The sequence below is a fragment of the Sorex fumeus genome, unplaced genomic scaffold (assembly GCF_029834395.1).
Source record: "Sorex fumeus unplaced genomic scaffold, SorFum_2.1 ptg000201l, whole genome shotgun sequence".
NCBI lineage: Eukaryota > Metazoa > Chordata > Mammalia > Eulipotyphla > Soricidae > Sorex > Sorex fumeus.
Window position 1 is genome coordinate 466,084 of NW_026606258.1, and position 12,789 is coordinate 478,872.

Sequence of the window (12,789 nt, forward strand, 5' to 3'; positions counted from 1 at the left end):
GCTGGAGCGATAGCACAGCGGTAGGGTGTTTGCCTTGCACGCAGTCAGCCCAGCAGAGTCGGGTTCGATTCCTCCACCCCTCTCGGAGAGCCCAGCAAACTACCGAAAGTATCTCGCCTGCACGGCAAAACCTGGCAAGCTCCCCATGACGTATTCGATATGCCAAACACAGTAACAAGTCTCACGATGGAGACGTTACTGGGTGGGTCCGCTCGAGCAAATCGGTGAACAACGGGAGGACAGCGCTACACAGTGCTACACATTTTTCCGTAATGTCAAAAAAATGAAGTGATAAATAATATACAATAACCAATAATATTGATGAAGACTACATGATACATTTTGAGGCTTGCACTTGGCTCTGATATTTTCTTAGCATTTTCCAGAAGAAACTTCTGCCTTTAATCTAGTCTCGTTATTTTATTCTACTTCTGGTTTGGGGCCATGTCCGGCAGTGCTCAGGGCTTCCTTCTGGCTCTACACTCAGGGGTCCCTCCTGGCTGGGCTCTGGGGACCCCAATGGGATGCCGGGGATTGCACCTGGGTTGACTGCATGTGAGGCAAGCACCCTCCTTGCCATGTCCTTGCTTCCAGCCCAGAAAACAGTAATTAGAAAGAGACAGAGGGGTTTGCTCCTGCACCCAGGCTCTGCGCCCGGGATTCTGCAAAGGCCCCACCCCTATGTTTTTGCCAGGTTGGACCCTTCCAAGAAGTCATAGCCATAGAGCAGTTTTGAACGTTTTCCCGAAGTGGGCTACCGCACACCCACACGGGGCCGGGGCCGTTCTCCACGTCAGCTGGTCTCTGCACGGGGGATCAGATCCAACTGGAACGCTCCATCCCCCCCGGAGACAGCCGGCGCTCTTTACAGAGTTTCGAAATCAAATCTGTGTGTGTCTGCGTGAGCACTCATCACTTCATCTGATCATTTCCTCCCCTGGTCTTTATGCAATAACTTTCAATTTCTCTGCTTTGTTTCCCCACGATGACTTCTCATCCAAAAGCTTTCAAAGTCCCATTCACTGAATATTTTTATTAATCTGTTCCAATTGTTTGAAGCAGATTTCAACCAAAATGTTTGGTGGAGAGGGCCGAGAGATCATACAGAGGGGAAAGGCGTTTGCCTTACACCTGTCCAACCAGGTTCAATCTCCAGCACCCCATCTGCACCCCCAGAAAACACCACCAGGGATGATTCCTGAGTGCAGAATCAGGAGTAACTGAGCATTGCCAGGTGTGGCAAAAAAAAAAAATCCCGTTTGTTTTTGGTTTGGGGGTCACATTCGATAGCACTTGGGGATCCCATGGTGCCAGGAGATGAACCCAGGCCTCCTTCTCTCGAAGCAACTGCTCAGCCTGTTTATCTGTCTCTCGGAACCAAGGCCTGTTTCAATAGTTTAATAACACCGGACTTGGGGTTAGAGTGATAGCACAGCAGGTAGAGCGTTTGCCTTGCACGCGGCTGACTCGGGTTCGATTCCCAGCATCCCATATGGTCCCCTGAGCACCGCCAGGAGTAATTACTGAGTGCATAAGCCAGGAGTAACCCCTGTGCATAGCTGGGTGTGACCCAAAAAGCCAAATAATAATAATAATAATAATAATAATAATAATAACGCCGGACAGTACTTACGCTCAGTCTCCAAACGCTGACTGGGGTGGGGAGACAGCTCAAAGGCTTCACTTGCATCCGAGACCCCAGGTTCCAGTTCTGCACCCACATAGTCTCCAAAGCAGTTCTGAGTCTGGTCCACATGACCCCGGCACTGTTGGGCTGGAGTAACATACATCACCAGACCCGAGCACTGACTTTCGGGCCCCCTTGGGCACTGCTGGGTGAGTTTATTCTAAATGTTGTTTTTAATAAAGTTGAGGGGTGAGAGATAGCTCAATGGGAGAAACACATGCTTTGCACACAGGGGCCGAGGTTCCATCCCCGGCATCATAGATGGTCCCCGAGCACCGCCAGGATTGACCCTTGAGCACAGAGCCGGGAGTAACTCCTAAGCACTGCCAGGTGTGGCCCCAAATCCAAATACTATCACTAATAATCTGATAAATGATGGGCAGGGAAGGGGGACAGAGCATGGACACAAGTGTTTTTTAGTAATTTTATCTCAAAACGTTTGTGATTGGTAACTAGATAGGTTATGAAATTCTATAAATTATATTCACTTCGCCTTCATTTCTCTCTCTTTTTTTTGTTTTTTTTGGGGGGTCACACCTGGCGATGCATAGGGGTTATTCCTGGCTCTGCACTCAGGAATTACTCTTGGTGTTACTCGGGGACCCTATGGGATGCCGGGAATAGAACCTGGGTCGGCCTGTGCAAGGCAAATGCCCTACCCGCTGTGCTATCGCTCCAGCCCTCACCTTCATTTCTCTTGATCTGATACTGGAACTTGTTCTTGCAATGAAAAGCCACGCACTGTGCCCCCCTTGACCCCATGAGCCTTTGACAAACGCCACCATGCCTAGGGTGGGAAAGCCCGGTGGCCTCTAGACCAGCTTCCAGCAAGGCAAGTGCGGCCTTGACCAGAAGCTTTGCTTTGAGTCTGGGAATAGACGTGAGGCCCAACTCTGGCTCCCTTTGGAGTGTCCTATGGGGACCCCAAGCCTCAGCTGACCATCCCTCGTGTTATGGAACTGCACACACCAGCCAGACATCACCTCACAGCTGTGTGAGCACAGCGTCAGCTGGAACCAGAGTGGCATCAGAAAAGGAGGGGAGGGGCTGGAGCGATAGCACAGTGGGTAGGACCTTTGCCTTGCAACACAGCCGACCCAGGTTCAATGCCCAGCATCCCATATGCTCAGGGGAGCACCTCTAGGAGTAATTCCTGAGTGCAGAGCCAGGAGTAACCCCTGAGCATCGCTGGGTGTGACCCAAAAAGCCAAAAAGAAAAGAAAAGAAAAAAAGTGGAGGGGGTCACAGTGACAGACCAGTGGCTGGGGCGTCTGCCTTGTGGGCAACGCAGGTTCAATTCCCAGCATCCCAAATGGTCTCCCGAGCCACCAGGAGAAATTCCTGAGTCCAGAGCAGTGGTAACCCCTGAGCATCGCCGGGTATGACCCCAAACATAAACAAAATAAAAAGAAGTGAGTGAATCAAACTTCAGGACCTGGTTTGAGCAGACTGGGGAGCCGTTACCCCCTCTCCCTGGGGGTCTAGAGCAGCTTTCCTGCAGTTATGGGGTGCGGAGCAGTGGATTAGGGTCCTGTCTCTAGAATTCACGCCCCGCGTTGCATCTTGAGTGTCTTGAGGTCAGTGAAATTGCTACAGACACCCCCGCACCCCCACCCTGATGCAAATACTTGGTGCAGGTGACATCAGCTTCCGGGAGAATCTGAAATTCATTTTCACCCCATGAAACTTCCGTTTCTCAGCTCTGGGCTGCCAGCAGGGTTCATTGCCAAACTTTGCAATGCAGAAGTGTTTGCTGATGGCAAACACATGTGCTGTGGGCCTGCTCCCAGCCGCCAGTGCTGAGCGCTGGGACGCCTCCATCTGCTTGCAGCTGCGGGCTACGATCCGCAGGCCCACAGGCGCCGTGTAGTCCCCCCCCCACCCCTACCCATTTCCCACCTGTCAATCAATTCACAGGCAGAGCCTTCAATTGCCCCTGACCTCTCGGTGAGTCCATCCGACCTGCAGTGTGTGTGTTTTGGGTGGGGGGGACCCTCTTCTCAGAGATGCTCACCAACCCTAGATGCTCAAGGGACATCTCTACCTCCCATGACCCAGGTGACCTCTGACCTTTCACCCCCACCCTGCTCAGCTTCACCCTTCATTCAGTTGGCGGCAAGCTCATATTGCCCGGGGTTCCAGCCAAGCATCTTTTTTATTTGTGCCTTTTTGGGTCACACTGGTGGTGCTCAGGGGTTACTCCTGGCTCTGTACTCAGGAATTACTTCTGGCGGTGCTTGGGGAACTAGATGGGAGGTACCGGGGATCAAACCTGGGTCGGTCACATGCAAGGCAAATGCCCAATTGTCCGATCCCCCCACCCAAGCATCATGATTCAGCCCAGCTAAAACCCTGGGCCTGTTATGCCCTGCATATGGAGTGTCCGCTCAGGCAGGAAACCGCCCGCCACCCTCCTGTCAGGCTCCTGGACGCTCAAGCTCCCCGAAGGCAGGAACTTCTTTAGTTTTTCCGGTTTGATTCCCGGGCGCTCGGGGAGGCCTTCCAAGGCAGGCGCCAGGAGATGACGCTGGGTAGCGTGAGTGTCTGCTGGACATTCTGGGATCTGCGGAGGAGGCGGTCACACTGCCAAAGTCACGCGGCCAAGTGGATTCCTGTAGGATTAGCCCTCGCACCACGTGATGGCGTCAGCTACCAAGATGCATTGGTTCTGTGACATGGGGCTGTACCACGCAGACGTGTCAGAGAAGCCCATGCGAGCACTTTGGCCAGGAGAGGGAAGGGCCTTAGGGGTAAAGACCCCAGACTTGGGCACAGCAGGGAGGGCATTTGCCTTGCACGTGGCCAACCCGTGTTCGATTCCCAGCATCCCATATGGTCCCCCGAGCACTGCCAGGAGTATTTCCTGAGTCCAGAGTCAGGAGCAATCCCTGTGCATTGCCGGGTGTGACCCAAAAAGAAAAACAAAACAACAAAACAAAACAAAAAAGAAGACCTCAAACTTGGGCCATGTGGTCAGCTGCCGGGGTGGGTGGGTCCGGGCTTCGCAGGAGGAGCCCAGACAGCAGGAGGGAGAGACAGACCAGGCGTCAGGGCTGACCGGGGCAGGGAGTCATGACCCTCTGACGCTCGGGGTGGGTCCCCACAACACAGGCCAGAGGCGGGGTCAGCACAGATGCGGTCACAGCTGGGCTGCGTGTCCCCACACAGACACTTCCCTTCTGGCCTGACTGGCTCAGCAACTCGTGCGCAAAACGTGAAAGTGTTCCACATGGAGCTCCCTGCCTGCCTACTGGCCCAGCGAGCCGCCCTGGAAGATGACGGGACACCTCAGGTCCCTGGCTGCTCTCAGGGGAATGGAGGGGGGGTTGGAGCCAGTGACCCCCTCAGGTCAGCGGGATGAGGAAACCAGGAAATGCTTCCCGACCATTTCCCGTCTGAGATGGGCAGACATAGACCCACTGGACGTCCGTGCTGGCCTTCCGAGGCCCCTCAACTGTCCGGCTCCAAGCTCAGCCCCCTGCAGTCACACTTCTCCCTAAACATTGATTCTCTCTATCCAGCGTCTGGACTGAGCTCATGTTCATGTCCTGGGAGCTCCTGGACCTACCTCTAGTCCTGGGTCCTGGTCTGGTCTTATCCTGGGCCCGGATTGATTCTGCTACTTACACTGACCCTGCTCTGGGTCCGGGGCAGAGTCTGTGCCTGAAGGCCCTTAGCTGGTGAGTACCCGAAGATGAAGGATGAAGGATGCTCAATCCCCCCTGTATCCCTAGCATCTGGCCAGGTGCCCAGTGAATGTTTGCTAAACTCTCCCTGATACTAATCCCTGGGGGTACAGAGACTAATTGGGGATCAGGAGAGAGCCCAGAGGTCTGGGGCCCAGGGTGCAGAGATAGCACAGCAGGGAGGGCACTTGCCTTGCACACAGCTGACCCGGGTTCAGTCCCCGACACCCCATAAGATCCCCAAGCCTGCCAGGAGTGATTCCTGAGCACAGAGCCAGGAGTAACCCCTGAGGAGAGCCAGGTGTGGCCTCCCACCCAAAACAAAAAAAGCTGGAGCACATTCCTGCCTTCCAGAGCATAGGTCTTGGTGTCCACTATAGCAAAACCCCCCAAGCCCCACCAGGTGTGACCTGGTCCACAGGAGCGACCCCTGGGGTCTCCAGCACTTCGGGGGACTGTCTCTCTCTGAAACCTAAGAGGAACCCTCCCCCGGCCCCCACCAAAAGGCACACACCGCCAGTCCTTGCTACAGCCTTGTAAGAAAGAGACATATAGCTGCAATTATTATTTTTTTTAATGTATCACTGTAAGATACACAGTTACAAAGTAGTTCAGGCTTGGGTTTCAGTTTTGCAATGTAGGGACATGGTCCCTTCACTGATCAGCTGCAATTTCTGAAAGGAATTTTTGCTTGTTGTCTGTTTGAGGACCACACCCGGTGATGCTCAGGGGTTACTCCTGACCCTGTGCTCAGGAATCACTCCTGGCAGTGCTTGGGGGACCTTAGGCGACGCCGGGACCAAACCCAGATGGGACGCATGAGCGGTAGTGCATTATCTCTCCGGCCCTAAAAGAATTTTTATTAAGGCACCGTGGTTTACAAAACTACTCAGAACTGCATTTCAGGCGTCCAGTGCTCCACCCGCTACCCCCATGTCCAAGTTCCCACCCAGCCCAGCCTGCCCCCTTGGCTGGCACATTGTCCTTATACACCGGGGCTGACGGCACCGTTAAGGGTCAGAATCCTGCATAACACAATCCAGACCACACCTGCCCAGGCTCCTCTTCCCTCCACTGCCAACCCCCTGCCCGGGAGGCTTCCTGCTGACAAACCATTCGCAGTCTTATTGCTTTGAGGTATTTGTCATCCCCTACTTGTTTTTTTCTTTTCTTTTCTTTTTTAGATTTTTATTAGTGAAACACCATGAGGTACAGTTGTAGACTTACGAATTTTTGTGCTTGGGTTTCAGTTATACAATGATCGAGTACCCAACCCTCCACCAGCGCCCATTCTCCACCACCAATGATCCCAGTATCCCTCCCACCCCCCACCCCATCTCCCCTCGCCCCACCCCACCTCTGTGGCAGGGCATTCCCCTTTGTTCTCTCTCTCTCTCCTTTTGGGTGCTATGAGAGATCATTCTGTGTCTGTCCTCTCCTAATTTCACTTGCCCTCACTCTCTCCAGACCCCCCCCATGCAGCAGCCAAATAGTGGCTTATTATTATTATTATTATTATTATTATTACCTATTATAGTTTGGAGGCCACATCCAGTGATGCTCCTGGCTCTGCTCTCAGGAATCACTCCTGGCAGTGCTCAGGGGACCATCTGGGATACCAGGAAGCAAACCTGGGTTGGCCACGTGCAAGATAAGTACCCTCCCTGCTGTACTATCTCTCCAGCCCCCAAAAGCTGCAATTATTTAGTTAGTTTGCTTTTTTGGGTCACACCCAGCAATGCTCAGGGGTTCCTCCTGGCTCTGTGCTCAGGAATTACTTCTGGCAGTGCTTGGGGAACCCTAGGGGAGGCCAGGGATTGAACCTGGGTGGGCCCCGCTGTACTATCATTCCGGCCCCTGCAATTTTTTTGGGAAGGGGGTCACACCCGGCGATGCACAGGGGTTACTCCTGGCTCTGCACTCAGAAATCACTCCTGGCAGTGCTCAGGGGACCATATGGGATGCTGGGAATCGAACCTGGGTCGGCCGCGTGCAGGGCAAACGCCCACCCCGCTGTGCTATTGCTCCAGCCCCCCGGACCCCCTGCAATTTTTTAAAGGGGAAAAAAAATCAGAAGGTCTAAGCGGCCTTGTGGTCTCCATGAGACCTTAAGGGGGGCTTGAACTCGGCTTCCCCCACCCCGGGCTTCCCTTCTAGTGCAGGGGTCTGCCGTTTTTCCCTCCTGGGGCACAGGTGGCCAGCACTTCCAGCAATGCGGGACAAAAAACGGGGTCCCTGCTGTGAGCACGCTCTCTGCACCCCACGCAGGACAGGGTGCAGTCCCCTCACGCCCTGCCCCCTCCGTGCCCGCAGGTCCCTGCGGACGGCGTCCTGGTCGCTGCTGGAATTCTCCGTCGCCCCCCTGAGCCAGCCGCCGCCCCCCAACGACACGTCCTGCGACAACGTGCCCGAGGTGTGGAAGGCGCTGCATCGGACGTTGCCCACCTTCATCGTGGCCGTGTGCGCCCTGGGCCTGCTGGGGAACCTGTTCGTGCTGTCCGTCTTCCTGGTGCCGCGCCGGCGGCTCAGCGTGGCCGAGATCTACCTGGCCAACCTGGCGGCGTCCGACCTGGTCTTCATCCTGGGCTTGCCCTTCTGGGCCGAGAACATCCGCAACGAGTTCCACTGGCCCTTCGGGGCCGCGCTGTGCCGCGTGGTCAACGGGATGATCAAGGCCAACATGTTCATCAGCATCTTCCTGGTGGTGGCGATCAGCCAGGACCGCTACCAGGTGCTGGTGCACCCGGTGGCCAGCAGGAGGCGCCCGCGCCGCCGCCGGGCCCGGGCCACCTGCGCGCTCATCTGGGCGCTGGGCGCGGTGCTGAGCGTGCCCAGCTTCCTGCTGCGCTCCGTGAGCGCCGCGCCCGGCCTCAACGTCACGGCCTGCGTGCTGCAGCTGCCGGACCCGGCCTGGCACTACGTGCGCCTGGTGCAGCTCAGCGTGCTGGGCTTCCTGCTGCCGCTGGCCGCGCTGCTCTTCTTCAACGGCCACATCCTGAGCGCGCTGTGGGCACGGCGGGAGGTGCCCGGCGCGCAGGGCGCGGGGGCCCGGGGCAGCAAGACCACGGCGCTCATCCTCGCGCTGGTGGCCGCCTTCCTGCTCTGCTGGGCCCCCTACCACTTCTTTGCGCTCCTGGACCTGCTGTTCCAGGCGGGCGCCGTGCAGGGATGCTTCTGGGAGGACTTCATCGACCTGGGCCTGCTCGTGGCCAACTTCTTCGCCTTCCTCAACAGCTGCCTCAACCCGGTGCTCTACGTCTTCGTGGGGCGGCTGTTCAGGACCAAGGCCTGGGAGCTCTACGGGCAGTGCACCCCGCGCAGCCTGGTCTCGGCCACCTCCACCCACAGGGAGAGCCACCAGCTGACCGGGTGGAACTAGAGACCCCCGTCCCGGCAGGTCGTTGAGGGCTGCAGAGACGGACCCGCCCCCCCCCCCCCCCCCCCGGGAGGTGCATGATTGCAAACCACCTACCCCAGCTCCGTCCTGGCTCTGTGAATGGTCCCCCCCCAGCCCCCCACCTCCGGAGCTCTCTGCCAGTCGTGATCCTGGAACCCAGAGCCAGGAGTTAACCCCGAGCAATGGAATTGGGTGTACCTCAGTTGCAGAGTTGCAGTAGTGGTTCAATAAATCTTAAGCAGCAAAAGGACCACCCAGTGTTATCCAACACAGGGGTATGGCCCAGGGACGGAACCACAGTGCAGCAGGTAAAGCGTTTGCCCTGCACACGGCCGAACCCTGCACAGGTTCGATCCCCAGCATCCCGTATGGTCCCCAGAGCACCGTCAGGAGTCATTCCTGAATGCAGAGTCAGGAGGAAGCCCTGAGCATCGCCAGGTGCGACCCAAAATGCCAGAAATTAAAAAAAAAAAAAAGAGAGAGAAGCTTGGACTTCCTTCCCACTGATCCAGACCCAGCCATGTCGTGGTGACTAATAACTGTAATTCTGTACTAACGTAAATGCTAAATAATTGAATAATGGAATAATGACTGTTCTGGAAGGCGAATCACACAGACCGGGGGAGGGGGGGGTCTGTGACCGTCTCCAGGGGAACTGTGACGGTGCTGAGGCTATTAGGGATCTTGAGTCGGGAGGTGAATCCGGAGGATCTGGGCGCAGACACGAAGGTGGGTCACACGGAGGCCAGCGATGGCAGTGGGGGGTGGGGGAGGAAGGACTGCTCCACTGACCTCGTGGCTGTGACCTCAGGCCCCTCGGGGCTGGACCCTGAGATAATAAACTGGTGTGCTTTGAAATCTCTGATCCCCTGGTCTCTCTGTCGCTGCTGTTCCTGGGATGGGGGGTCCTGTCCCCATCCCCCCTCCCTCTCCACCTAGCCCAGTCCAGGCTTGCTGTAAGGAAGAGAGACATGTGGTCAGGGGTCCTCGCCACAGGGAGGCCCAGGGTTTTCATGGGTGGAAAAGAACACAGAGCCCGAGCTGTGTGGAGGCTCAACCTGTGTTTGGAGTCAGGATTTTGCAGCCTGAGAGGCGGACTTCCCCCGATTTGGGGTCTCATCCCACCACTCACGGCTCTGCAGGAAGAAAAGGGAAGGACTTGGATCCACCCACACCTGCGCCCATGCAGTTCAGCTCCAGGCGGGGGAGGGTGGGCACTGCAGGCCTGGGGGAGTGGGCTGCAGGGGGAACCCACTGCCGCCTGCCCTGTGAGTGCCCAGAGTCTCCGCTGTGACTTCTCCCTGCCTCACTCAGGTGGGAAGCAGGAACAGCTTTGACCTTCTGTCACCGTGATGCCAGCCTGCCTACCAGGGCCTCGATGGCCTCGCCTTGGCCACTATTTGGTCCCAGAACATGCCAGTCAATAGTGAATGCAGGGCCCGGAGCCATAGTACAGCGGGGAGGGCGTTTGCTTTTCACGCAGCCAACCCGAGATCGATCCCTGGCATCCCATAGGGTCCCCCAAGCACCACCATCAGTGATTCCTGAGTGCAGAGCCAGGAGTAAGCCCTGAGCATCGCCAGGTGTGGCCCCACAAGCCAATAAATAAATTAATTAAGTAGTGAGCGCAAACCTGGTTCCCAGAGAAGTCTCTGCAAAGGTCTCAGTGATGTGTTTACAAGCTTTGTAAACTTATATTTATGTAAGCTTATATTTATTCTCCTGGACCACTTCCGGCTTTCTTCCCTGGCATTTAACACCTGCAGCCAATAGCTTCCGCCCCCGGGGAGGCAGGGGGAGTCTTGATGGGGAGTAAGACAGGAAGTAGGACCAGGGGAGTGCAAGAGATTCAGCCCTGAAAGCACCAAACATTCACTGAAAAACTCAGATATGTAGATTTGGTGACTGAAATTTCCAGGCTTTCATCCCATTTCCCTGTACTTTCAGAAGCCCCGGCAATCACACTCACACACACACACACACACACACACACACACACACACACACAAAGCTGCCTCCAAGTTAAACATTTAACTCCAGCTGTTATCACCCTGTTAAAAATTTGGGACTTCCGGGGCTGGAGCGATAGCACAGCGGGTAGGGCGTTTGCCTTGCACGAAGCCAACATGGCCAACCCAGGTTCGATTCCCAGCATCCCATATGGTCCCTCGAGCACTGCCAGGAGTAATTCCTGAGTGCACGAGCCAGGAGTAACCCCTGAGCATCGCTGGGTATGACCCAAAAAGCAAAAAAAAAAAAAAAAAAAAAATTGGGACTTCCTGGAGGAACATCTCAAACTCTACAACATTGATAAACCAGGAGTAGCGCACCAGATTGGATGGATGCAATGTGGAAGGCATCCCGTCTCGATGAACAAAATATAAACATAGAACTTAACTAGAACAACATCTTAGTAATCTCGTATACAAGGACTTGATAGCTTCATGGTGAGATACAACAATTTGCACTAACTTTCTCTATAGCACTGTCCTCCCGTTATTCATCAATTTGCTCGAGCGGGCACCAGTAACGTCTCCATTGTGAGACTTGTTGTTACTGTTTTTTTTTTTTATCGAATACGTCACGGGGAGCTTGACAGGCTTTGCCGTGTGGTCTCAATACTCTCGGTAGCTTGCCGGGCTCTCCGAGAGGGGCGAAGGAATCGAACCTGGGTCGGCCCGGGTTGGCCGCGTGCAAGGCAAACGCCCTACCTGCTGTGCTATCGCTCCAGCAGATAACAAGCAATGTAAAATAAATAATTGAGGGCGAGCTATGAGGGCAGGCTTCCTAAGGGGTGGTTGGGAAAATTAGAGAGTTCCGTGGAAGAAGGGTGTAATGGTGGAGGGATTGGCGTTGGAGTATTGAATGCCTGTAAAAAAAACAAAAAAAAATCAAAGGGGTGGGGGAGGAACCCAACATCTCAACGTTTAAAGGAGAGCTGGGTCCCGTCTGCCGGGAGCCCCGGCTGCGAGGCTGCAGGTGTGCAGGTTTGGGTCTGTCTTCATTTTCGTGGTTGTGGTATGTCCGTCGTGGAAATCTGTGCATATCTGCTCTGAGTTTTTTTAAAGCACCACGTTCCCGGCCAGAGCTATAGGACAGCAGGGAGGGTGCTTGCCTTCTGCACAGCCGACCCGGGTTCAATTCCCGGCATCCCATAGGGCACCCCGGCACCACCAGGAGTGATCCTGAGCACAGAGCCAGGAGTAAGCCCTGAACATCACCGGACGCAGCCCGAAAACCAAAATAAATAAATAAAAGCTCCACATCTCACGGCTGTTTCTCTTAATCACGCGGATTACCTTCGAGCGGCCCCTCCACGCTGAACCCCAGCCAGGTCTGTGCTGGCTGCGTGGCCCTGGTCACGCACATGTGGGGTTAAGGGAGGCCAAGAGGGAGGGAGGCCAGTGAGAAGTGGATCCATCACGAACTGATCACAGGATCCCGATCCCAACAAGCCCGTCTTGGGATGCGGGGGGTCATGTTCACACACATTTTCGGATGGAGAAAGGGTTCCTGTGAGCAGCGCAGCCCAGCATTTGCAAGGGGAAATTCAATGCCTCAGGGAATAAAATGGTGTTTTGATTTGAGCTGTTGCCCCCCCAAGGGCTTTGTGAAAGGTTGGGGTGATTAGGATTTCCCCCCTAAACCTTGCCTGGGTGCTGGGGTCCACCCTGATGCTGTCAACGCACAGCGAGGGGGAGGGGGATGGGAGTTATTGAGAAGGGAGCTGGCGCCCTCTGCTGGCATCAGGGAGAATTTCACCCTGCCCGTGCACAACTGCACGGTAGTCTTCATTGCTCCATCAGAACAAAATCTGTTCCAAGGGTTGAGTGGAAAGAGGCAACAATGATTTTTCTTCAGCATGTTTGCTTAAAGATGCCAAGATAGGGGCTGGAGAGATAGCACAGCGGGTAGGGCGTTTGCATCGCACGCAGCCGACCCGGGTTCGATTCCCAGCATCCCATATGGTCCCTGAGCACCGCCATGAGTAACTCCTGAGTGCAGAGCCAGGAGTAACC

At 55.3% G+C, this 12,789-nt stretch overlaps 1 protein-coding gene across 1 annotated transcript; it reads left to right on the forward strand.

The window, feature by feature from the left end:
• The first annotated feature begins 4,326 nt into the window (after positions 1-4,326).
• Positions 4,327-8,752, forward strand: BDKRB1 (bradykinin receptor B1). The gene is made up of 2 exons (XM_056108283.1): positions 4,327-4,400; positions 7,687-8,752. Exons 1-2 carry the CDS (start codon positions 4,327-4,329, stop codon positions 8,750-8,752), a joined length of 1,140 nt encoding a protein of 379 aa, XP_055964258.1.
• The last annotated feature ends 4,037 nt before the right edge of the window (positions 8,753-12,789 follow it).